This window comes from Castor canadensis, chromosome 9 (assembly GCF_047511655.1).
Source record: "Castor canadensis chromosome 9, mCasCan1.hap1v2, whole genome shotgun sequence".
NCBI lineage: Eukaryota > Metazoa > Chordata > Mammalia > Rodentia > Castoridae > Castor > Castor canadensis.
Genome location: NC_133394.1, coordinates 18144150 through 18168887, shown reverse-complemented (window position 1 = coordinate 18168887; position 24738 = coordinate 18144150). Strand labels below are relative to the sequence as shown.

The following is a 24738-nucleotide window of genomic DNA, read 5'->3' as shown; positions in this document are numbered from 1 at the left end:
TTTCTAGTGGTCTTTAACCTATTCATTTTTCTATGCTCAGGTGGATAATTGAGGATTTTAGATTAATATTTTAATTAACTTGAGTATATACTTTTATGAGTACTTTATGAGCATAACAGCCATATGCAATCTTTGAAATTAATTTTTCAGGAATAGTTCACTGGCATTTTAGAGTTGAACATTCACTATGCATACTTTAAACACTTAAACGTCTGTAAGCATTAGAGTGCTACATTTGTCATTTGTAAGCTTTGATTTAGTTACATGGAAAAGTTTACCAAATATTAAATTCTGAGGAGAGTCTTGAACTTATCCTAATATACGCCACTGCCCCTTCCAGGTGAAGGTGGGCTTGCCTTTCATGCAGGCTTGTTTTTTTCACCTTTTGCTCCTTGCACTTTTAACAGATTATAAATTCTGTGGCCCAGTTTACCTGTTGTTGAAGCATATGGTCCTCTGTTTAACTGCTAGAATAAAATGGCTGCATTCCAGGCACTTGTCACAAAGTGTAATCCAGAACCTACCATTCAAAGCCTCCCTAAGAGAAATAATGTTTATTTAGGATTGCCTAAAGAATATGGACGCTCTCCATTTGTCTATCCTTTAAATCTATTCCAGGATTAAGTAAGTCCCTCTGTGAGTCACATACCTGGATTCCATCATATTGCCAAGGGAGGAATTTCTTATCTCAGAAATGGAAATAATGTGTTTTTCAGGCCATCTGGTTTGTTTTTACATTATGGTCATTTTTGACTCTTGTAATGGTTGGCGTTTCTTTATGTTGCCTGATGGAAAGCTTATGCCACATACATGGCTCATCTCTAGCGAGTTTAGGATTTTGTGATGAGAGTTTTATGGGACATCTCCTTCTTATCCTTATTTTTGTTAAAATAATGATATCTTTATCTTTTGTTAAAATTACGTTGCTGTATATGCATTTTTATAAACTCTGTGAGTTGTTTTCTGAACCAAGGCACACAAAATGCAAACAAAAGGAATAGACTGATACAGTTGTTCCCCATCCATTCTGACCAAACTCAAATTTCAAAAAAAAAAAAAAGAAAAACTCTATATCCCAGTGTGTATTGCACTATAACTAGTTTAACATATCTGTATATTATGAATTCCTAGATTTTAGATTAAGAGTGACCTAAGGTTGAAATGTTAATTAAATGTTTTAATGTTCTATAGTTCTAAAGAAAATAGTTGGATAAAATGTCAGCATACAGGAGTATTTTAAACATTTAAAAAAAAAGTCATCTCTCTGAAAAGGAGGGTAATTGTACAAGTTTGCCTAATCCTTTTGATCTTGGCACACACCAATACAGACTTCAGTTAAGATTAAAACTATGAATTTCAAAGGAAACATGGCCTTCAGTGTGTAAAATATATAACAGCTGGTTGACTGGTCCATTTAAAACTACACAATAACAGTCGCAGACAGAGTGATTCTCCTGCCAAAAGATGCATGGGTGCTTGATGGTTATATCAAGGTGTGGCACTAACTCACACTTTCCTTTAGTAATGTTACAAATGTAGACATGAACTGTGTACTTACTGCCTGCTCCACAAGTGCTTATCTGCCCAGCAGTTCAAGGGCAGTTTATAAGTACAGAGCCCCTTTACTGATTCTCTATCTGATTTTCAGGCTGAACACAACGTGTTGACTAAAGTTCATTTTTTAAAACTGTCGGATATAATTTTCATTCTTAACATCCACTATTTTTTTCCCCTTTGAATTGTTGATCCTCCTTTTCCCCCATTGGCCTTCATGACTTAGTGATCTTAAATGTCATAGCTTCGCACATGTTTTGATGCTCCCAAAGCTAGATTTTTCTATGTAAGTGGTATAAAGCTTATTTTATAATTTTGTCACATATTTGTAGTAAGGAGATACCTGAACTGTGGCGCATCACAATATATTTGTAGTCAGTATGGGGGAAGTTAAGCTCATACTTGCCGACTATTATTTATTAAATATTTCACTGTTTCCACTCTCGTGGTTCACCGTAAAAGCAATTCTTAAACAGGTTAGATTAATACATTTTTTAGAAAAAATAAGGATTGATGTGAATTCTTACTTTTAGAAAATCCCGTTTAGAAAGCCTATTTGTATTCTCAATTTGTATCTGTCCAATATGAAAAAAATGTTGATTTTTTTTCTATGACCATTGTTGATTGAAAATTTTGATACACTATAGTTAACAGCGATATTTTTTTCCTCTTCCTTAGATTTATTTCAAACTGACCATAGGTAAAATTAAAGTTTGCTAGAGTCACTCCCATCCTCCATAAACTCAAAGCCAGCATGTAAAGAGTTAATGTATCTTATTGGGGACAGGAAATCTGGCAACTATTGCAGAAAGTAGACCTAATGGTGCACACAAACAATTTGTCAGTCTTCTTAAATGCGAATAGCTTTCCGCAAAGTGGCTGCTCTTGCTTTGTTTGAACAGGCTAAACTTTTCCTTTTTGGACTTTAAATCTTAGAAGTGAAATGTGATCCACATATTCAATCAAAATCATTTAATTCAAAGCATATTTTGATTGGAACAAAGTTGACATGGAAAGAAACTTTAGAATAAAAAAGTTGAAAGGACTTTATATCATATATTTAGCAGGAAAATTTGAAACAGTTCTAATTAGGCTGAAAAAAACAGCTTTCTTCAATGTAAATTACAAAGGTCATATATCAATGTTAAGGAAACATTACCACTAGTGTTTGAAATCCAGCACATGCAAACATAACAGGCCAGTTCATTTTAAGAGTGAGTGAGTGTGTGTGTGTGTGTGTGTGTGTGTGTGTGTGTGTGTGTAGGATGAAGGCTGTGTTACATTTATTTCAAATGAAACACATAAAAATTCAAGTTTATAATTTTGTATATTGCCTTCTTGCCAATCCAGACATTAACTCCTCTAAAACATTACTATGCACACTTGAATTAACTCTTAATTATAAGTACAATTAAAATTTTACAAAACAAATTTTTCATTCTTTCATTAAAACAAGACTAAATACATCTCATAATTTAAATGTACACCAAGTCATAGAGTTAATCAGTGATTTTACTCTTGCATTTGACTGATGTATGGTCCTTTGTATCGTGGAACTGAATCGGGCCTTCTAGAAGCCCAGGAACAGGAGCAGTAAGTAGTGTGGGGGCCAAGTATGCACCTGGGCTGCAGAGGTCTCTTTCCTCCTGGTTATGGGAATTCTTTCTGTTTTGTTTTATTCTGTTTTGTGGTGCTAGGAACCAAGCATAGGGCCTTGTTCTTACAAGTATATGAATTCTTTGTATACTTAAAAGTGTGTATATGATATTTGATGGTTTTAATTTGATTTTTTAAAAATATTTTTTATTTCCATTTCCTTCTAATGATCACTATTACTTTTTAGTTGCTTTTTAATGGGGTTATAGCATTTAGCAAAAGGATAAATAAATTATACCACAAATTTGGAAATTATAAGTTCTGCTTCTTTGTCTCCTGGTAAACAATTATCTAATAATTTCTTTTTTTAATTGAAATTGGCTTTCTTTGATTTTATATAAGTTTACAACAGTAAAAATTCTATTTTTATAGGAGACTGCTAGACTATCTCTAATGTTTGCATAGATTAATTAAATGTTATTTATTTTAGAATTTTTGTTCTCAAATAGCTTAGTGTTTCTTGGAAAAAACAAACTATTTCTATATTACTTGACTCCACTCTAGAAAAAAGTATAATTTTATATAACATTTTTATCAATAAATAATTTATTTCCTTAATGGGTTAGTTTCAGGAAAACATAGATTGCCTTCTTTCAGAGAGATTTATTGTTAGACACATATTAATATATGTTATAATTATGTCTGACACAGGGTTGCACAATCAGTTATTTATGAATAATTTACTATTATCTTTATAATATATTAAAGCTTTAAATTGTTGATATTCTGCATGAGCACCAAACAAATGAAAGTTACTAATAAGTGTTTGTATTTAACATCTGCATACTGTACTTTTTAGCATATCTCAAGTGTGTTAGTCTCACCCTAATAGATCTCATTAAAAAAACAGATATCAGCCCCAAGACAGTTTGTCAAGACTAATATGAGTCCCCCTGGACTGGATTGACAATTGTGCAAGGCTTCATATAATAGTCTTTTCATAGTCTTATTTGATCCTTAACAATTGGACATTAGTCACTGGTTTATTTTATAATAACTCAGATGAGTTGAGTATTACTGTATTGTGTTGGACATTTTAGTGGATTTTCTTTTTTACAGATTTTACTCAGAGAATACATTGGATGTAAATGATGTATCAGTCTGTTAGGGGAGTATTAACGATTGATTGGTTGGGTTTGAGAGCTGCACGGGAAGAATGTTACTATCCCTGAGCTGCAAACCATATTTAACTCCAGTCTTAATGAGGTCTGTCTGTCCTTAAGGCTTTGAAAAATCCCAAATGCTTAGCATTCCACTGGCATGTTTTGGGGTGTGTGTAACTAAAAATTTGGATGTAAATGAGAATTTTATATGGAATAAAAAAATACATAGCATATACAAATATATATATAATATACAATGGGATTTAAAAGAATTTTAATAGAGGTTTTATAATTTGTGTTTTTGAATCTCAGAAATAGAAGTTACAGAATGCAATCCCAGAGTATTCCGTTTGAATTATTTTGTTTGTATATCCTTTTCCTTGATTTCTTTCCCTCTTCCCTCAAGTCTTCAGTAAGTGCAGATGTCTATTAATGTATCACTTTGGTTAGGCAATTGTCTTTCAGTGATATCAAAAGGATGTTGCATACACATGTAATCCCAGCACTCTGGAGGCTGAGGCAGGAGATCATCCTGAGTTCAGGGCCAGCCAGGGCTGCGCTGTGTATTGAGACCCTGCCTCAAACAAAACAGAAAAGGATGTTAAAAGTCCTGATCTGACCTTGTACTAAAGTGATTCCAAAACTTGGAATTCTTTTTATCTGTCACAGGGGGTTTTTTGGATCCTATTTTAAAGCTTTGGTGTACTGCAAGAAATACTTGAAGCCGACTAGTGAAATTTTTTGTTTTGTTTTTAAAAAAATTGTTTGAAGTTTATTCATGAAGGTAATGTGTTTATCAACCCCTGGAATAGCTTCTGCCAATAATTCCACAAATGAGTAGTCGATCCCTTACGGATTGAGCAGTGATGGTGCATGGAAGGGCTGAGCATGGCATTGGAGAGGTCTCTGCAGCATAATGCCACTACACAGTATCGCTCCTTCAGCATTTTTGCTTAAAATTCTGATGCAGTCAATGCAAAGCTTTAAGCATTTAAGTCTAACCAGCTTCACCATTTCAATGTGCATAAAGAGGTAATCATCCATTAGGAAAACTCACGGTTCTTCATTTGATGATGCATAAAATAAAATTGCTCTAATTTTTAAAGCTTTAATATTGAGAAAATTCATTTGTACTTCATCATTTGCTGAGCCTTCTAGAATTTTATAGTCTCAAATCACAAAACCATGGACACTCAGGAGACTCCTGACTGTTTTATATTATTAAACAATTTTGAAATCGTTAATTTTTAATTAGCTTGGATCAGGTTTTTTTTATTGTTTCAATAGTGAGTGTATATGAAGTAAACGTTTTTTATTTAAACTACTGGTAAGAGTGTTAGTTGCATAAATAAGTGTAGATTCTTTTCTAAGAATACATGCTATCAGTTTGCTTCATACAGTGACACTTTTGTACTCAGATATTACATGTTAATCTATGAGTAAAGCTTTTTGGCAGTTTATTAATTCAGATTTTTAACAACAACCAAAAGGATATAAGCATGAAGATACGTATAAGTCCTTCCCTGATTGAAAGTTCTAATTAAGTGAATTGAAGAAAATTAACTGAAATTAGCTGTCAGAAAGTCACATTTAAATGAGTGATGAGCTAGTCTGGCAGTAAACATTTAAATGATATAAATTGCCATTTAAGTGTATGGTTTAATGTTTGTCATGCATTAATGTGACATGAGACTGCAGTGACAATCAAGCAGCTTGCTCTAATTTGAACATATTTAGGGCTTTTGTGTGGAGTGTACTGCACACAAATTAAGACAATTGCTGTTTTTATGTGTCATTTTAAACGTGTTTCCTACTCCCTCCCATCCCTTCCCAACCTAAGTTAATGAAACAAGCATATCATTTGTGTACAACTTGCATTAGTAGTTTCTGGGTTTTTAGATTCATTTTAAGTTTATGTACTTAAAATCCAAATTTATGTAAAATCCTTTCTGTTGTTATTTCAAGAAAAATATGAAGTGGTTTCCTGCTTTCTTATCCCTTTACTAAGCTGGCAAATAGAATAAATTTTATCAAAGATGTCTAAAACAGTAACTTTCACAATTGACATAAGCTGAGTATTTCAGGCACATTTCATTTCAAGTACATTGTGGAATGTGGGGATTTCCTAGGGCCTAGAGTTTTATTTACAGAATTATATTTCATGTTTTATAGTATGGTGATCTCATGTCAAATGTTATTAAACATTATTTGTATTTAGCTATAAACAGCTTTCTTATTCGCACTTATTTTAACAAAGCTTGTCTTTCTACAAGTGTACACCTGTGAACTAATAGATATCTCTTGTGTTGCAGGATGGTTTTATATCTTGCTTATTGCCTGTTTTAGAAATGAGTGCATTTGGGTCTGAGAGTGTGGCTCATTAGTAGAGCATGTACTTAGCATGTGGAAAGCCCTGGGTTCAATCCCCAGCATCAAAAAGAAAATGTTAATCAATTTTGTCTTAAAACCTACCAATTTTTATTATATTTGTTACATAGCAGCAAGCCATAATAAAACTATACAAAATGCTACACTTTTAACTCTAAAAATAAGAATTAACTTCAAAGGGATCCATTACCAGATATAACCTGGTTTACTTTTAATTAAACTTCAGAGTTTGAGAAGTCTTGTTTTTAATAACATTATTTATTGGTAAGCTATTACGTTAAGCTTTTATGTTGGAATAATTTTGAATAATAATATAAAGACAAATACATTCCTAAAAAAAAAATCTCCAGCCTTTAAAACTCTTAATACTTGTAACTTTAGTAAATTCGCAAACACTTACTGGTACCTATTGTATTTTGCCACAGTGCTAGTGAAAGGACTGTGCTAATGAGTCAGAGTGGATCTGTGCTGCATGGCAGTCGAATGCTTGATTATGTTCATTCATTATTTATTGAGCTCTGTTATGTTAATAGCATGAAATATTTGGTCTGGTTTGATATTAGCACCTAGAATGATATTTCAGTAATTACAAGTATTCACCACAAAAATCTAATTCGTGAACATAAAAAAATCAATCAAGATCACTAAATAATTTGGTTATAGTTGTAGTAGACAACAGTATTCTAGAAAAATTATAAATATTTCAAGTGGACAGTAAATTTTTAATATTTTCACATTTGCCTTCCCAAAGTAGCCTTGCCCTCTTTTCTTTGAAGCATGTGAGCAGCATAAGCCCAGTCCTGGTCCTTACAGTGTTTACAGTACAGAGAAAGAATACTGAAACTAAAGCAGCTATTGCAGTACAGCATGGTAAGGGCCAGAACGTCTCATTGTATGCAAAAGAGGACAGGTTCTGATAAAAAATAGGACATGAGAACTTTTTTTGGTGCTTGGAATTGAACCCAGGGCCTCACATATGCTATGGTTTCACTCTACCAGTGTGCTACACCTCCAGCCTCGGTTTTTGTTTTTGTTGTTCTTTGAGATGGGAGTCTCACTGTGTTGCTGAGGCTGGCCTCAAACTTGCAATCGTCATGCTTCAGCCTCCCAGATAGCTGACATTACATGATACCACCATGTCCAGCTTTTCAGTTTAGTCTTTTTACAGTAAGTTAGGTGTTAAACTTTACTGCTTCTTCTAAATAGCTCTCTATTTCAGAAGTAGAATTGTTCATGATGATATGATCTACACCTTTTTCCAGGCTTTGGAGAGCGAATTTGTTTCCTGCCAGCTTCACCAATGGATTGATCTCATTTTTGGCTACAAACAGCAAGGACCAGAGGCTGTGCGGGCTCTTAATGTGTTCTATTACCTGACCTATGAAGGAGCAGTTAACCTGAATTCTATAACTGATCCTGTGCTGAGAGAGGTAAGTCCTCTGACTGACAAAGAAACTGATAATCAAGAACCCTTTACCTAGATAGTATTAGATATCATCTTCCCTATCCTTTCATTCTGCTGATGGAGAAACTGAATCCAGATGAGTAGGTAAAGTGACAGAAGCAGGATAGCCTGTCAACTATCGACCTCCTGTGGACTTGAACTGAGGGCTTTCCTCCAGCAAAATGTTTGACTTGGTTTAAAATGAGAGCATATTGAATATGAACCCACAAAGGAATTTGAAGTCAATTTTTAATTTTTATACTGTTGGAGGCTACTCTCATGATATATGAGGAAAATAGTGATTAGTCATTGAAGAAATACGATTGTAAGCACAAATCTAAATGCAGTAAAACATTTATATGAGATACATAAGTGCATATGTAATTACCTAGAGGTTCATAGTGGGGTTGAAGTCTAAAACTTTCCTCTGTCATCAGTCTTGTTAAATGTTTATGAGGCTTTGTAATTGTCATGTACTTTGTAAGGTAAAACACTCAAAATATGATTTTGGAAAATACAGTATTCACTAAAAATTCTGTAGAAGATCTTGATTTTTTTTCTTTTTTTTTAGTATTTCTAATCGAATCCTACATTTTCCTGAGTGTAACATACCTCATATGGACAGTTATAGAATGGAGCAGATACAATCTCAAATGTCTGTGCAGTTTTAGGACAGAACTATATTTAGGAAGCCAGGGGCTTTGATTCATAGGGAAAGCTATATATTTTGGAGGATGTAATGTATAAGGTTTACCATTTTTCACAAGGACTTGATGCATTCTTCTATAATTGTATGACCGGACTATGGTGAAAGTATCTAAGTACATATTTAAATGACTTGGCATATTATCACCCGACTTCGTGCTAAATAAAAATTGGCCCACAAACACAGTTATCCTGTGCTTAGGCATACTTTAGTCCCAAATCACACCATTTTTAAATTGCTGTTTTTCACATTTTGAAAACTATAGAGGCAGAGAGCTGGGTCAGATGCACTCCTAAAGATTCTTGGTATTTTTTAGTTCTTTGCAAATGTTCCTTCCAGAACATTTTATTTCATTAGAGTAACAACTGACTGACACAAGATATACAGATTCTATATATGAAACTGAGGTTAGCACAACATATGTGTTAGGAAACAGTATATCATTTCATTCTTAGAATAGAGGAGCATAAGTCTACTTTCTTTTTATTGTTTTAGCAATACTTGAACAGTGCTACTTTATTCTAGGAGCCAGTGATTCTTCAACAAATATATTTCCTGTTTTTATTTATTCATCACTTGTAGTAAGTATCCCTATCTCTACATAGCAGAGCCTTAACCAAATTCACACTATAGAATTGATTTTATAATCTCCTTCTTTATTTAACATACCAGCATATTATTTGCGTTGTTTTGTAATATCTAATTTTTATTTTGAAATTCCATAATATTCCATGAAGTTCCTGTAAAAATGTACTTAATGCTGTTTTTCCTCATGTGGGATGCTATCCACACATCTCAGTGTGTCCAAGATGATAGGAGTAGCTCTACCTTTCACTTCATTAATGTTTAGGTAACATTTACATCATAGAGATGGCTCGCAACTGTATGTGTTTGTCTTGGCTACTTACCTGGCCATTACCTGTTTCTGTTACTTGATATGATTAGCTCTTTGTTCTTATTCTGGGTTGAACACCCCTCCCCACCACACACAAATACCAGTGACTTCCAAAGAAGTTTACTATATTGCATTTACAGCATAGTATGAAAGAATGCTGTCTTAACACAATTTCCTACTGTGAGGGAAATATTTATATCCACACTGTACGGTATGGCCTGAAATCACGTGCAGCTATTGTTCACTAGAAATGTGGCTGGTGACTGAGGAACTGGATATTTAATTAATTTTAGCTAATTTAAATGTACATAGGCATTACATTTAACTAATTTAAATTTACAGTGCCTACCACACTGAACAGCAGAGAACTGAAGCACTATCTTTTATCCTTAGTAACCATGCTTTCTGACTCTGATTTCAGGGCAACAAATGTTTATTACATTAACTTGTTAGGTAGGGTATTTGAAATTATACGTATTTCCATTTCAGCATTAGATATATAATTGAAATATAGGTGTAAATTATATACTTTTCTTTTGCCTAAACTTACACATAACTTTAAGGTTTTTTTACCTTAAATAAAAAAATAAATGCATGTCAAAATTATCATTTTTGCCATTTTGGATATACACTTTCATGGCATTGAGAGCTGCACACAGGGCAGTGGGTAACTCAGTGGTAGAGCATGCACAAGGCCCTGTGTTCAGAATCCCCACCAGAGAGAAAAGAAACCACATTGCTATACAAACCATCACCACTGACCATCACCACTGTCCACTCCAGAAGTTTTTTATCTTCCCCAACTGAAGCTGTCCAAGCATTAAACAATAACTCCCAGTTCCCTCCTCCCCTCAGTCAGTGCTTAACTATTTTATTGTCTATCAGTTCGATTACCTGGGTACCTCATTAAGCAGAATCATACTATATTGTCCTCTTGTCTGACTTATTTCATTTTGCATAATATCTTTAAAATTTGTCCATTTTGTAGTAAGTATCAGAATTTTCTTCCTTTTGTAGGCATGAATAATAGTGTACTATTTGTGTATATCATGTTTTGTGACATTTTGAGTTCTTCTGTTTTGGCTGTTGTGAATAATATGCACTTTGTTGTACAAGTCCCTCTTTTGGGCATATGTTCAGATGTAAAATTGCTAGATTATGTGGTAATTCCATGTTTTACTTTTTTAGGGATCACCACACCAAATAATAATTATTTTTCATGATTGTTTGCCAAAGACTACTTAAAAACTTTTTCTTCAAATTTCTGTGACTTTATTTTTTTTTTTCTCAGAATCAGATGATTATCAGAAAATTCTTAACTGAATAGTTTTCACTCATACCCTCAGGTATTTTTATATTATACATATATTTGTACTATATACGTTGTATATTAGATTCTGCATTCATTAAGTAAACTTGCCCTGTCATGTTCTAAGTATGTACATGATAGTCTTGAAATTAGGATATATTTCTTTGTTACATAGCATTATTAATATAAATACACATGTTTAATTCACAAAACTTTTTGAATGGTAAATACTAACATAAATAACAGTCACCTCTTTTGTTATTGCCTTTCTGATTATTGGCCAATGCTAAATCTTACAGCACAATGCAATATGATACAGTAGGTTAAAACAAATAAACAGATGTAGATTTGAATCCTATGCTGCCTTCCTCAGCCTGTTTCCTCAAATATAACACGAATATGCTAATGCCACCCCACAGAGGACCAGGTGAGATACAATGTATGTAGGGCCCAGTCATGGTGCCTGTAAGATCATAAATATTCAGCACATGTTAATTCCTTCCCTCATGCTGTTCAAGTTAACTCCCCGGGCTGGAAAAAAACAGCCAGAAAAGGATTGAGCTAGTGATGACATCATAGAAAGAAGCAGAAAATGTTGAGAAGTTATTAGCAGCCATATCCTAGAGGATAAGCATAGCACAGTGTTAAATGAGGGAAGAAGAAAGCAGAAAACAAATGGACAGTGGTGGCTCATACCTAGCCACCCATGAGGCAGGGGTTGATAGGATGGTAGTTCCAGGCCAGCCCAGGCAAAAAGTTTGGGAGACCCCATCTCACCCAGTAATTGGGTGAGGTGATATGCACCATTCCTCCTAGCTATATAGGAGGCTGAGATCAGAAGGGTAATGGTTTGAGACTAGCCCCAGTAAAAAGACTCTATCTCAACAGAAAAGGCTAGGCATGGTTGTGCATACCTGTTATCCCCAGGTGCAAGGGAAGTGTAGAGGAGGCTCATGGTCCAGGTAAGCACAACCAAAAAGCAAGACTGTAAGGGCTGGCAGAGAGGCTGAAGTGGTAGAGCACCTGCCTAGCAAGTATGAGACTCTGAGTTCAAACCCCAGTACTACCCCCCCAAAAAAAAGGAGGGGGCTGGAGGAGAGGTTCAAGTGGTAGAACACCTGCCTTGCAAATGTGAGTCCCTGAGTTCAAACCCCAGTGCTGCCAAAAAAAATTTGCATAGATAAATGGGACTTCATAAAACTTAAAAGCTTCTGCTCAACAAAAGAAATGGTCTCTAAACTGAAGAGAGCACCCACTGAGTGGGAGAAAATATTTGCCAGCTACACATCAGACAAAGGACTGATAACCACAATATATAGGAAACTCAAAAAACTAAATTCTCCCAAAATTAATGAACCAATAAAGAAATGGGCAAGTGAACTGAACAGAACTTTCTCAAAAGAAGAAATTCAAATGGCCAAAAGACACATGAAAAAATGCTCACCATCTCTAGCAATAAAGGAAATGCAAATTAAAACCACACTAAGATTCCACCTCACCCCTGTTAGAACAGCCATCATTAGCAACACCACTAACAACAGGTGTTGGCGAGGATGTGGGGGAAAAAGGAACCCTTTTACACTGCTGGTGGGAATGCAAACTAGTACAACCACTCTGGAAAAATATCTGGAGGCTAATTAAAAATCTAAACATAGATCTACCATATGATCCAGCAATACCACTCTTGGGGATATACCCAAAAGAATGTGACACAGGTTATTCCAGAGGCATTTGCACAGCCATGCTTATTGCAGCACTATTCACAATAGCAAAGTTATGGAAACAACCAAGATGCCCCACTACTGACGAATGGATTAAGAAAATGTGGTATTTATACACAATGGAATTTTATGCAGCCATGAAAAAGAATGAAATCTTACCATTTGCAAGAAAATGGATGGAATTGGAGAACATCCATTCTGAGTGAAGTTAGCCTGGCCCAAAAGACCAAAAATCATATGTTCTCCCTTATATGTGGACATTAGATCAAGGGTAAACATAACAAGGGGATTGGACTTTGATCACATGATAAAGTGAAAGCACACAAGGGAGATATGAGGATAGGTAAGACACCCAAAAAACTAGATAGCATTTGTTGCCCTCAATGCAGAGAAACTAATGCAGATACTTTAAAGTGACAGAGTCCAATAGGAGAAGGGGACCAGGAACTAGAGAAAAGGTTAGTTCGAGAAGAATTAATTTAGAAGGTAACACACATGTACAGGAAATCAATGTGAGTCAACTCCCTGTATAGCTATCCTTATCTCAACTAGCAAAAGCCCTCGGTCCTTCCTATTATTGCTTATACTCTCTCTTCAACAAAATTAGAGATAAGGGCAAAATAGTTTCTGCCTGGTAGCGAGGGGGTAGAAGGGGAGAGGGAGGGAACACAGTAGGTAAGGGAGGGTCGGGGGGAAGGGGAAGAAATGACCCAAACGTATGCACATATGAATAAAAGGAAAAAAATAATAAAAAATAAAGCAGAAAACAAGATAGGTCCTAATTTATTTATTTTTTTCCAACGACCTTTACTAAACCTGAATTATGTAATAAGATTAAAGGGTTGAAAGACAAGTCCAGCTGAGTCTTTCATTCAGCTAGAATTCATTGTCTAATGGAAAAAATAGAGATAAGGAAAGAGTTATAATGCATTGTGATAATTTCAATATGGAAGTAAGTATATGTATATATATGTGTGTTCAGAAGCACAGATGGCAGGTACTAAACTCAGACTGATGGAACCCAGGAGCTCTCTGGGAAATGGAGGCTGGGGCTTCATAGTGCAGGATGGTTGAGATCGTTGGTGTCAGGGACAAAGGATGCCTGTACAGAGGACAACACATAAAAGGGCATGTGTATACAAGAGGGAGAGGAGCCAGATCATAGTGGGCCTTTGTTGCCATGTAAACAAATACAGGCCACATGAATATATAAGTACATTTGTAGATTTTTATAATTTATGAAACCAGTATAACTGTACTATAAGGCAGTGGAGAACCACTGAAGGTTTGTGACCTGGTCACCCAGATGTTTTAGAACCTGTCTGGAAGAAGATGGAAGAGATTATAACTTAAAATCTGAAGTTTTCAAAGAGCCCATTGGTGATCTTAGAGTTAGAAGACTGTGCCATGAATGGGAAGTGACAAAGTTAACAAATGAATAAAGAAAATAAGGGAATTTTTTTGCAGTGCTGAGGATAGAACCCAGGCTCTTTTGCATTCTAGGCAAGCACTCTGTATCCCCAGCCTATGAGACAATTTTTTAAACAGCTTCATTGAGATAAAATTCACATATGACACAATTGATTTGCTGAAAGGGCACAATACACGAGTTTTTAGTATATTCACCACATTGTGTAAGCAGTCTGCTTTAAGAATTAGAAATCCTTGTGCCCACTAAAAAACAGATGTAGCAGACTATCAAGCTCCAAGAGAAAGTGGAAGGGAACAAAATCCAGAGCATGAGAGAGATAGCACTGGACAGGAGGGAATGACAGCCTCGTCTGAAATCAAAGCAGATGGTGAGCGTGGCATGAGGATTTGTTTAAGTCAGAGTATATAGGTGGGGTGAGAAGGCACAAAATTATCTATGTGGGCCTATACCTAGGATGAGGTAATGTTTGTAGCAATATCTGCAATAGTGATGCTTACTTATTATGTGCTTAATATAATTGTTTCCTTTCCGTGTTTTCAGTAGTAGGAGAATAGGTGCAGAAAAAGCCATGAACAAAGAAGGTGTGTGCGTGAGTGCATGCGTGAGTGTGTGTGTACAGATGGACAAGCAGAGAGAGGTGACATTTTGCGTGAAAGTATCAAAGACTAATTGGTGGAAGGGAGGCCAGTGAAGCTGTTAAAAGGATGTTGGTGAAATGATAAAACATGGATTTAGGCTGGACTGAGTGAGTAGAGAATACAGAGGGGGTTGGTAAACTGGCAGTTTATTCTCTCATTTATTGTTCAACAAATATTCACTTCTTTCAAGGTATTAAAAATATGGAGATGAGAAAGGCAGTCAGACCAAGTCCCTTCCACTTGAACCTGCATTCTACTGGGTACGCAGAAAGTAAGCCACATAGACTATACTTTCAATACAGTGTGTACTGCAGAGAAAGTGATTTAGTGGTGGGGCAAGATTGTGGAGAAGATGGTGTTGGACTGCCTGTCTTCATAAACAGTTCACAAACTCTGGGATTGCAGTAGGGCTCCACAAGGACTCCCAGGGAGGCAGTGTCCACTCCCATGACCACTGTGCCTGTAAGTCTCAGGCTGGTAGAGCCTCCAAGTCAGGTCCTGCCACAGACCTCCTGTCGGCTGTAAAGCTTCCACTGTTGCCATCTTCTGACGTATGACCCACCCCATCTCTGGACTAAGCCACCTCTCCTTCAGAATCTCTTCTGGTGAGATGCTGTGGCATCACCAGTATTAGAACATTTGTGAATTCACTTGACTTGCCTTAAAATGTGCTCTTCAAAATCACAATAATGGTACCAGCATTTATTTGTGCCTTTCTGAAATTATTAAAAGCAATTTTCAACCAGAGTCAGTGGCTCATGCCTATAATCCTAGCTACTTGGGAAGCTGAGATCCAGAAGATCACGGTTCAAGGACAGCCCAGCAAATTGTTCAGGAAACCCCATCTCCAATATAACCAGAGCAAAATAGACTGGAGGTGTGGCTCAAGTGGCAGAGTGCCTGCTTTGCAAGCATGAAACCTTGAGTTCAAACCCTAGTCCTACTGAAAAAAAAAAAAAAAAACCCAATTTTTATATGAGACTAGTTCTGTTTAGTAGGTACCTTTTCTTGTTCACTACTGTGCACTTATGCTCACACAGTCAGTCACACACAGAGGAAGGTGTCTACGTACAAGTCAGATACTTTCCTACTCCTTGGCAAAAGCTCCATTTCTCTTGAGGAAGCTGCTGTTCTGGAGTGAATGGTTAATATGTATGGCATAGCAAGTGATCAGAAACATAATCTCGCCATAAAAAGAGCACTAAACAATGGAAATAATAACCATGAGAGGAGGAAAAGCAATCAGAGAAACAGCCTGCAATGCATTAAACTTTTATGTTGTTTTTAATTTTTAGCAAACAGCTGGGTTATCAGAATACATGTCTACATTTACATACATCACCCACTAGAAAGAATTTTTGCAGGCAAATATGCTAATATTTTTCAAATATCATGTGACCTCCCCCCAACAAAAGGTTATATTGTTATCTTGAGCTGTTTTTATTCTCACCATTCTCTTTATTCCTCTCTTTGGTGCTAATTTTTTTTTTCTTCCTGTATTTACTATATTTCAATCTACTTTATATTCCCAGAATTACATATATTCTTCCATAGACAAGGAACAGCTGGGTTATCAGTACACATGTCTACATTTACATACATCACCCACCAGGAACAAATAAAAGTTATTTTCTGATTATTAATTCTGCTGAATTTGGCTTAGCTAAGTCACTTCTATTCCTTTAAGCACAATCTTGCTAAACCTATTTAACACTATTTCAGAAAAATTAAAAACCAAGGAAAGAAGTTTTAGAAAGAAAAATTAGGATATTTGAATTCTGGGTCAAGAAATAAGCATGAACATTTAACTATTTAAAAAACTCTTAAAAACCCAAATTTAGAAAGTCATTACATGATTCAAATATTTATAAAATAAATTTTCCTTTTCTAAAAGACTTAACAAGTATTTTCCTTAATTTCTTTACTGTGTTTGAATATAATTGTATTTACAGGCCTAATTTCTTGTTAAGTCTTTATTTTGTATCCTTACTTATCCAGAATTTACCTGTTGATTCTCATATCAATGGTATTTATTTAGCTTTAGTGTCTTAATGTGAAGTAGTTCACTGATGGAGTTTATTGAATGAGAAATTTTTAAGCTTCCTCTCTGTGCACACATATACGTGTGTAATGTGTCCCATACTGAATACAGAGCACAAGTGAGCAAGCAGCCCAGATGAAGAAAGTAATAGCTGCTGGCACATAATTCTTAAGAAATGAAGACTTAGGCAAGTGAGGCAGAGGAAAGAGAAGAGGCATCCAAAAGAGAGAGTAGTGGAGCATGGGGAAGGGAACAGAGTGTGGCTCTAGGATGGAATAAGCCATGTGGTGAGAGGGCATAAGAAGTTGGAGATAAAAGCAGTAGAATGGCTATATTTCTATAAGCACATCTGGAAACCATTGGTGCCTGTCCATCAGTAATCCAAGCCATTATCGTCTCCTCCAAGGAGCATTAGTGGACCCTGTTACCTGTTTCTCCTTTGCCCACACAGTGTCCTTCCATAAGACACTACCACTATGAGAGTGGATTCTGTATGGCTAGTCACTTCTCCAAATTCCCTCGTCTTGGAAGTTGTTTCAGTGTATGAATTTGGAGGAACATTCACCATAGCAGTTATTAATCATTAACTTAATGTAAAGCTAAAGAATCTGGTATACATATATAGATTCTTTGAAGAAATTTGACCTTGGACATGATTAATTTTCATGTGTGTTCCATGTGTACTTGGAAAACAGTGGGTGTGCTAGAAGTTTTAGGGATAGAAGCCATTTGCAATAAAATAGTGAGAAATGAGGAAATATAACTAGTGAATGAAGATGATTGTACTATTGATATTACTGTTCTACATTATACCATTTGACCTTAAAGTAAAAAATCCCATACCACTATTCTTTCCCAATTCCCACATTCTCTTTCTACATTTTTCCTATTTCTACTCTCAGGCAGTCAGTTCTCCTTTCTTGTGGCTGTGTTGTAGACTAGCTTTTAACCTCACCTCACCACCGCCCCATCTCTTTTGTTCTGCATATTTCGCAAATGCAACAGCTTGAGAGACCAAGTAGCAAGAGTTGATGGAACTAAATTAAAGATGAAGAAAATTAGTTTTGATTAATTTACCAGGTAGAAAAACGTAAATGACAGCATTCATAGCAGTGTGTGCTTATTGAAGGAACAAAGTTCAGTGGGATACAATAGGGCTTCCAGAAATGCACCCAGCACACATGGGGAGATAAGGTAAAGACGGGGTTTTAAATCAGAGGAAAGGCTGTTTTATTCAACCTGTGATGGCTGGCTAATTATGTAGCTTATAAACTGCTATAGATCCCTATAGAAATCCCAGTGTATTACATGTACTTGTCTAGAATAAAGATTATATAAATGTAAAGAATGAAAGTACAAAACTCGGGACTGGTGGAGTGGCTCAAGTGGTAGAGTGCCTGGCTACCAACCGTGAGGCCCTGAGTTTAAGTTCCAGTGCCACCAAATAAATAAATAAGTAAAAACAGAATTTACATATGATCCAACAATATATTTAAAAAAACAAAGTAGAAAACTCAGAAGGTAACACAGGTCAGTGGTTTTATAATCTCAAATGGGGAAGACCTTTGTTGGAAGTCTAATATGTAAACCAAAAATCATTGAGGAAATTGATGTATTTACTCACATAAGAACTGAAGTCTTTACATCTCCCCAAAAAGGCAAGTGACAAAGTATAAGGACAGATAATTCACAGATGATGAAATACAAACCACATGTTCAAAGTAGTTCATCTCCGCTAGTAATCAATGACACTCAATTTAAAACAACAGCATTTTTGTCTATTGGAGGATCAAAGAGTTAAAATAACGACAATTTCTAACATTGGTGAGAAAAAAAGCATGTCATGTATTTGGCAATTATAAACTCAGGCTGAATACAACAATCTGTATCAATTTTTATAATGTTGTGAGCTATTTACTTAGAACTCTACTAAAAGAATAACTGATCAAGTGGGCAAAATTATGTCCAATTGAAGTTGTTCATAAGAGCAAAAGCAAAACAAAATGGAGCCACATAAATGTCCAACAATCAAGAACTGGTTATTTAAATCCATACAGTAGAATGCTATACATCACCAAAAACATAGCTGCAGCTGGGCATGATGGCACGTACCTATAATCCCAGCTACTCAGGAGGTAGAAATCCAGAGGCTCACATTTTGAAGCCAGCCTGGGCAAAAAGTTGGTGAGACCCCCATTTCAACAAAAAAGCCTGGCATTGTGCTACACATAAGTAATCCCAACTACTCAGGAGGTGTAAGTAGGAGGATTGGCGTTTCAGCCTGGTCAAAAATGGCAAGACCCTATCTTAAAAAAAACTAAAGCAAAAAGGGCTGGGAACTTGGCTCAAGTGATAGAGTACCTACCAAGGAAGCACCCTGAGTTCAAACACCAGTACTGGAACAAAAAAACTCTTGCTGTGTAGACCTATAATAAGTATTGCTATGGAAATCTGTTTTGTCATGTTACAGTAAAAAACAGGTCAGGTTATGAAACAAAACACAAATGTATAAGTGAGTGTCTGAAATTATGTGCCTCAAAATGTTTGTGGTGATTACCTTTGATTAGTGAGGTCATGTAATTCTGTCATTTGCTGCTTTCTTATTCTAAAAGTTGTTCTCTTTAAATTAAATCAGGAGGCAGGGGTCAGCAGCAATCACAGCCTTTTCCTTTTTTGGGGAAAAAGTCCTGCTTGGAAATGTGCCCTAGTGACATGAGAATGGATAAACGCATTGCTTCAGCTTTGGAAGTCCTCTGTGGTCCTCTGACTGCATCTAGTTTGCTCTGTGCTCGGTATTCAGCTCACCAGGTGCAGTGCCTCTATAAATATAAGCCTGATGTCACTCTCACAGGGAGGAAAGAAACTTAACTTCTTTTATCTCACTCAAATCAGAGCGCCTTCAATACCAGCTTTTGCTTCAGCTTATTTAACTCACTGAGCTATAGGTCTCTTTTTCAAATATATACTTTTGAGCAATTTGAGAGTATTTCTTCATTTTCCCCCATGATATTTGACAGGAAAGAAGCAACACTTCTGCTTTTAGGGAAAATATCTTAGATCTATCACTGTTAATGGTAGTTCTTGTCACAGTCATGCAAAGGCAAGAAGATTTTGGCCTAATATCTGTGCATTCTGAATCTCTGGGCTCTTTGCTCAGTGTGTGCATGTGATCACTTCTACAAAGGTCTTTAGAAACTTAGTTTTCAATAAAAATCCCAAATCATACAAGAGCATAAAATAAAAGAATGGGAAGCCTCTGTCCCAAGTTTAGGCTTTATTTAGCCAATGTGAACACGTCATGCTGAAGTCACAGAAAGCAGCTCCTACTCGATGTGGTTTGGTACCTACAGAAAAAAGCCTCTGCTCTGTACCAATACTTGCAGTTCCCCTGTGGTTAGAAATCTTTTCTTCAAACAGTCTTTTCCAGGATTGGGTAGTAGGTGTTGATGAAAGGGTGGTGGTGGGGATACTGGAGCTGTCCATGCAGGGGGCCTGGAGGCCACAGCCACTGATGTCACCATGGAATGACTTCAGTGGACAATGCTGTCTGTGCTTTCTCATTTTACACTTTGCTATGTGTAATCACTACATTTCCTATGGAAGTGTCATTTTCTCCTTTACTTTCAAGCAAAGACAATGTTATTTTATATGAATTCAGAAATTAACTAAACTTAGTGACTTCCTCTTGAAAAATGGATCTCAACTCCAATCTGTGTAGATGGATGTGGAAGAGAGGAGGGAAGGCCATGATATTGCTCAGTTTAAAGAATTATATACAGTGAGCTCGGAACATAAAAGTCAAGCCTGAAAACGCCCCTGAAGTTGTGTTTAGTGTCAGCGGGTGGCTTGGCCTCTTCCAAATTTATCCTTCCAAATGCTGTTTTAGCAACTCATAATCACCCCGAGAAGGTCTGTTTTCCAAAAGAAGCAGCAGCAGTGTTTAAGTTTACATGACCCCAGTTTCATGACAGCAGTAGCAAATCAGATATCTTATCCGAGGAAAAGCATTTTTGGCTTAGAGTCCCATCACTGTCATGGTGGGAGTCAGCAGCTCATTTCAGCTCCAGTGCTGCTGCAGAACCCTGGCAGTGAATCTTTCAGAAAGCATAAACACACTTGGTATTTATAGCATTGTTAACATTTGTTAAATAGTTGGGGAGTGGTCTGTAAGCCAGCTTTAGGCAGGTGGGGTAGGAATCTTTGTGACTGCAGTGAGATTTAAGAGTAGGGCAGCAGGATTACAGTGGTCCTAGCAATATAGTAAGTTACAAGTATTGAGTGCAATAAGTTATAGTTTCATGGAGCTACAACTCAAAAGTGTTACAGAAACAGTCCCAAAGCATCTCTGGCCAGAAGTGTGTTACACAGATGGCATATTTGACACAGTGCAGGGCAGAAACTGTGCTATGAAAAGCCAAATAAACGGTGAGGATTAGTCAAGTTTTAATTGAAAACCTACCTTAAAAATACTGTGAAATTGTGCCAGACTTGTATATCAAAACCACAATCATCAGACAAAGTTTTCCTTCATCAGCTAAGTGAGCATCAGAGTTGTCAGAAAAACTAATCTCTGTAGTACTCAGTAGTAGATTTAGCTGTGTAGGAAAGTGAGAAGCTAAATTATACAGCCAAGGATATAGAACAAACTACTAATACTTATCAATTTCTTAAGAAATCCAGAGCCTTTCTGTTGCACTCAGGACTTCTGTCAAGAACCCGTTTCCTTTAGGCACTGTCTTCACTGTGCATTTGGAATGTGATACATAGGCTCAAGTGAAGTCACTAAACTAAACACAAGCTTTAGAAAGGTTAAAGCGAGAGAAATAGCACAGATTTGAAAAATCAACATAAAATTATTTGGTAGTGCAACACATTTCTGAATTTTCAGAATTAATAGCTTTGTTTTCTTTTATTCCTCATAAAGACAAGGAAGTTAACTTAGAATTTAATCACTGCTTTTACTTTTTATTATTGGTGCAAAGAAGCAACTGAAATTCTTGTGTTATTTGGTACACACTTGAGGAAGAACAGGCTTTTAAATGTTCAGTAAACTGTCATAAGAGTAAGTCTGTAGTCTTAACCTCTCTCAATCCCTACTGGTGCTACATGAACAGTGTGTGTGTGCCTGTGCATTCGTGTGTGTGTGTGTGTGTGTGTGTGTGTGTGTGTGTGTTGTCTTTCAACTTTCACTCCTTGAAAGTCAAGGAGCATGTCACTTCATTCCTCACTGAGTCTTACTTCTGTGGACTGACATAGTGGGAATGCTTGGCCAAATGACTGCATCTTTTCATGACATAGTTTTAACAGAAGTGTCTGGTTCTGAGAAATAGTCTAACCTTCTGAATGCAGCAAAGTAACCCTCCTGTTTTCTTCTTTAAGAACTTCTGTGCATTCACTGCGTTTGCCTTCGGTATTGGCAACATCTCTGAAGACATTCCACTTATTTTTCTAGGCAGGCTGCTTTATCTACTTGTTTCCAGTAGCCAGAGGTGGAGGTGTTTTGAATGAGCACATCAGTGTCCTAGACAGAGATACTGTTTGAAATTGTCCATGAACGCCGCACGCTATTGAGTGACGTTTGTTTCTGTTGGTTGTGTCTGCTCTGACTAGCTGGTTTCCTTCAGATTGGCAGCTGGGATTATGCTGTAGTGGATGGACAGCTGCAGAAGCTGAGATTGCAGTGAGGCTGGGCAGGGCTCAGCTCAGTGTGCCTTGAACGTATGGATGTATGGGTTCTGTCTCCAGGCACTGGTGGGGAGGCCTGTGTATGCTTCCACAATTACAATTATTTCAGGTTCCACCTCCATGCTTCTTCATTATTTGGGTAGATATATTGCTTAAAATACTTCTAACATCCCTGCAGTTTTTTGTTCTCTGTCATTTTATCATTCTTATTTTAAGATAAGTTTTATTTTATTTAGTATACTACTCTTTTTCTTTGTTCTTTCTGAACTTTGTAACATCACAACGTGTATACGCCTCCAGTCACCTGATGCGTTTTGAGCGCTGTTGGAGGAAGTCATATTACTCACCTTAAAAAACGGCAGCCCTTTCTAAATATTTAAATATTATGAAAACTGAGGCTTCCTTGGAATCAAACAGAAGCAAGCTCAGTATAACAAAGTTAACTTTGTTAATAAGGTCTGTTGATTCAACAGTTTTTGACCAATTTATCAGCTGGAGTTCTTAGATCATTAAAATATATTTCTATTATGTTAATGGACAAATTAAAACTTCATAAAAATTGTCAAGGATTACCAGACTTTTTAGAAAAGATTTTTATATTTCTTCAGTTTCAGATTCCTATAAAAAGGAAATTTTTTTTTTCATTTTTCTTTTATTATTCATATGTGCATACAAGGCTTGGTTCATTTCTCCCCCCTGCCCCTACCCCCTCCCTTACCACCCACTCCGCCCCCTCCCTCTCCCCCCACCCCCTCAATACCCAGCAGAAACTATTTGCCCTTATTTCTAATTTTGTTGTAGAGAGAGTATAAGCAGTAATAGGAAGGAACAAGGGTTTTTGCTGGTTGAGATAAGGATAGCTATACAGGGCATTGACTCACATTGATTTCCTGTGCATGGGTGTTACCTTCTAGGTTAATTCTTTTTGATCTAACCTTTTCTCTAGTACCTGTTCCCCTTTTCCTATTGGCCTCAGTTGCTTTGAGGTATCTGCTTTAGTTTCTCTGCGTTAAGGGCAACAAATGCTAGCTAGTTTTTTAGGTGTCTTACCTATCCTCACCCCTCCCTTGTGTGCTCTCGCTTTTATCATGTGCTCATAGTCCAATCCCATTGTTGTGTTTGCCCTTGATCTAATGTCCACATATGAGTAAAAAGGAAATTTTTGTTCTTTAGTTTAAAAGTATCCATCCTGATGTCAGATGTCAAGTGGTGTAGTAGTAAGGAAACTGTGAATTTTTATTTTGCTAATATTTTCATGCTTCATTCACCAGAGAGAGCAGCTACTAATAAGTTTGCACAGACTTTTCCAGATTGTGCATGCAAGCATGTGTGTATTCACATAACACATGTAAACGTATGTTTCATGTATATTTGTTCTTAATTTACATAAGGTCAAAGTATATATACTTTTGGTAACTACAATTTTTCTTCATCAATATGTTATAGACAAATGTCCATGTAGGATACATTCAGCTTAACTCATTCATCTTAATGCCTGCATAATATTCCTTTATCATAGTTTATTTAGATAACTTTTTTCCTCCAGATTTTTACTCTTCACAGAGTTCTATAGTAATGATTTTCCTACCTAACTCATTCTGCATCCCTCTGATTCTTTCCTTATGAAAATTTATAGAAGTGCAATCTGTAGCCTAATGTTTTTGAAAACATTCTAAATTTCTAGATTTTTTTTCTGTGTCTAATTTCTCAAAATTAAAATGGTAAGTGTATCAAGACCCTATTAATTTGAAATTCCTTTTGTTACATTTCACTTATTTCTTCATTAGTTCCTTCTTCTATGTAGATTATTCTGCATATTTTGCTGATGAAATTAGCCACTGATCTATATTTTGAAGATTTATCTGATTAAGCTTTAAAAATTCCATATCCTAGTACTAAAAATTACACTTTTGTCTAAAAAGCTATTTTGCACATTTATGCACTATTGAGTTTGAATTCTGCATTTTTAAAAATTCACAGTGTACTCTGAATATTTACATTTCAATCTTGAAAGATTTAAATAATTGAGTCAGGTTTATTTACTGCTTTTTCCGTTTTGTGAATTTATGGCTCTAACTACTAAAATACAATTCTGCATTTTTTTCCTTAGGTTAAGAGGGAGGCTGGTTCGTAAGTGTTTTTAACTGACATTCTTTCCTATTTTTT

General features: G+C 36.1%; 1 protein-coding gene across 7 annotated transcripts in view; it reads left to right on the top strand.

Annotated features, from left to right (window-relative positions):
* The window catches only part of Lrba (LPS responsive beige-like anchor protein), a 615537-nt gene that overhangs the window by 534240 nt on the left and 56559 nt on the right, over positions 1-24738 (top strand). For all 7 annotated transcript variants that reach the window (XM_074041265.1, XM_074041269.1, XM_074041267.1 and 4 more), the window contains one exon: positions 7964-8131. In XM_074041265.1, coding sequence (XP_073897366.1) covers positions 7964-8131 — 168 coding nt within the window. The remainder of the gene's footprint in view (positions 1-7963; positions 8132-24738) is intronic.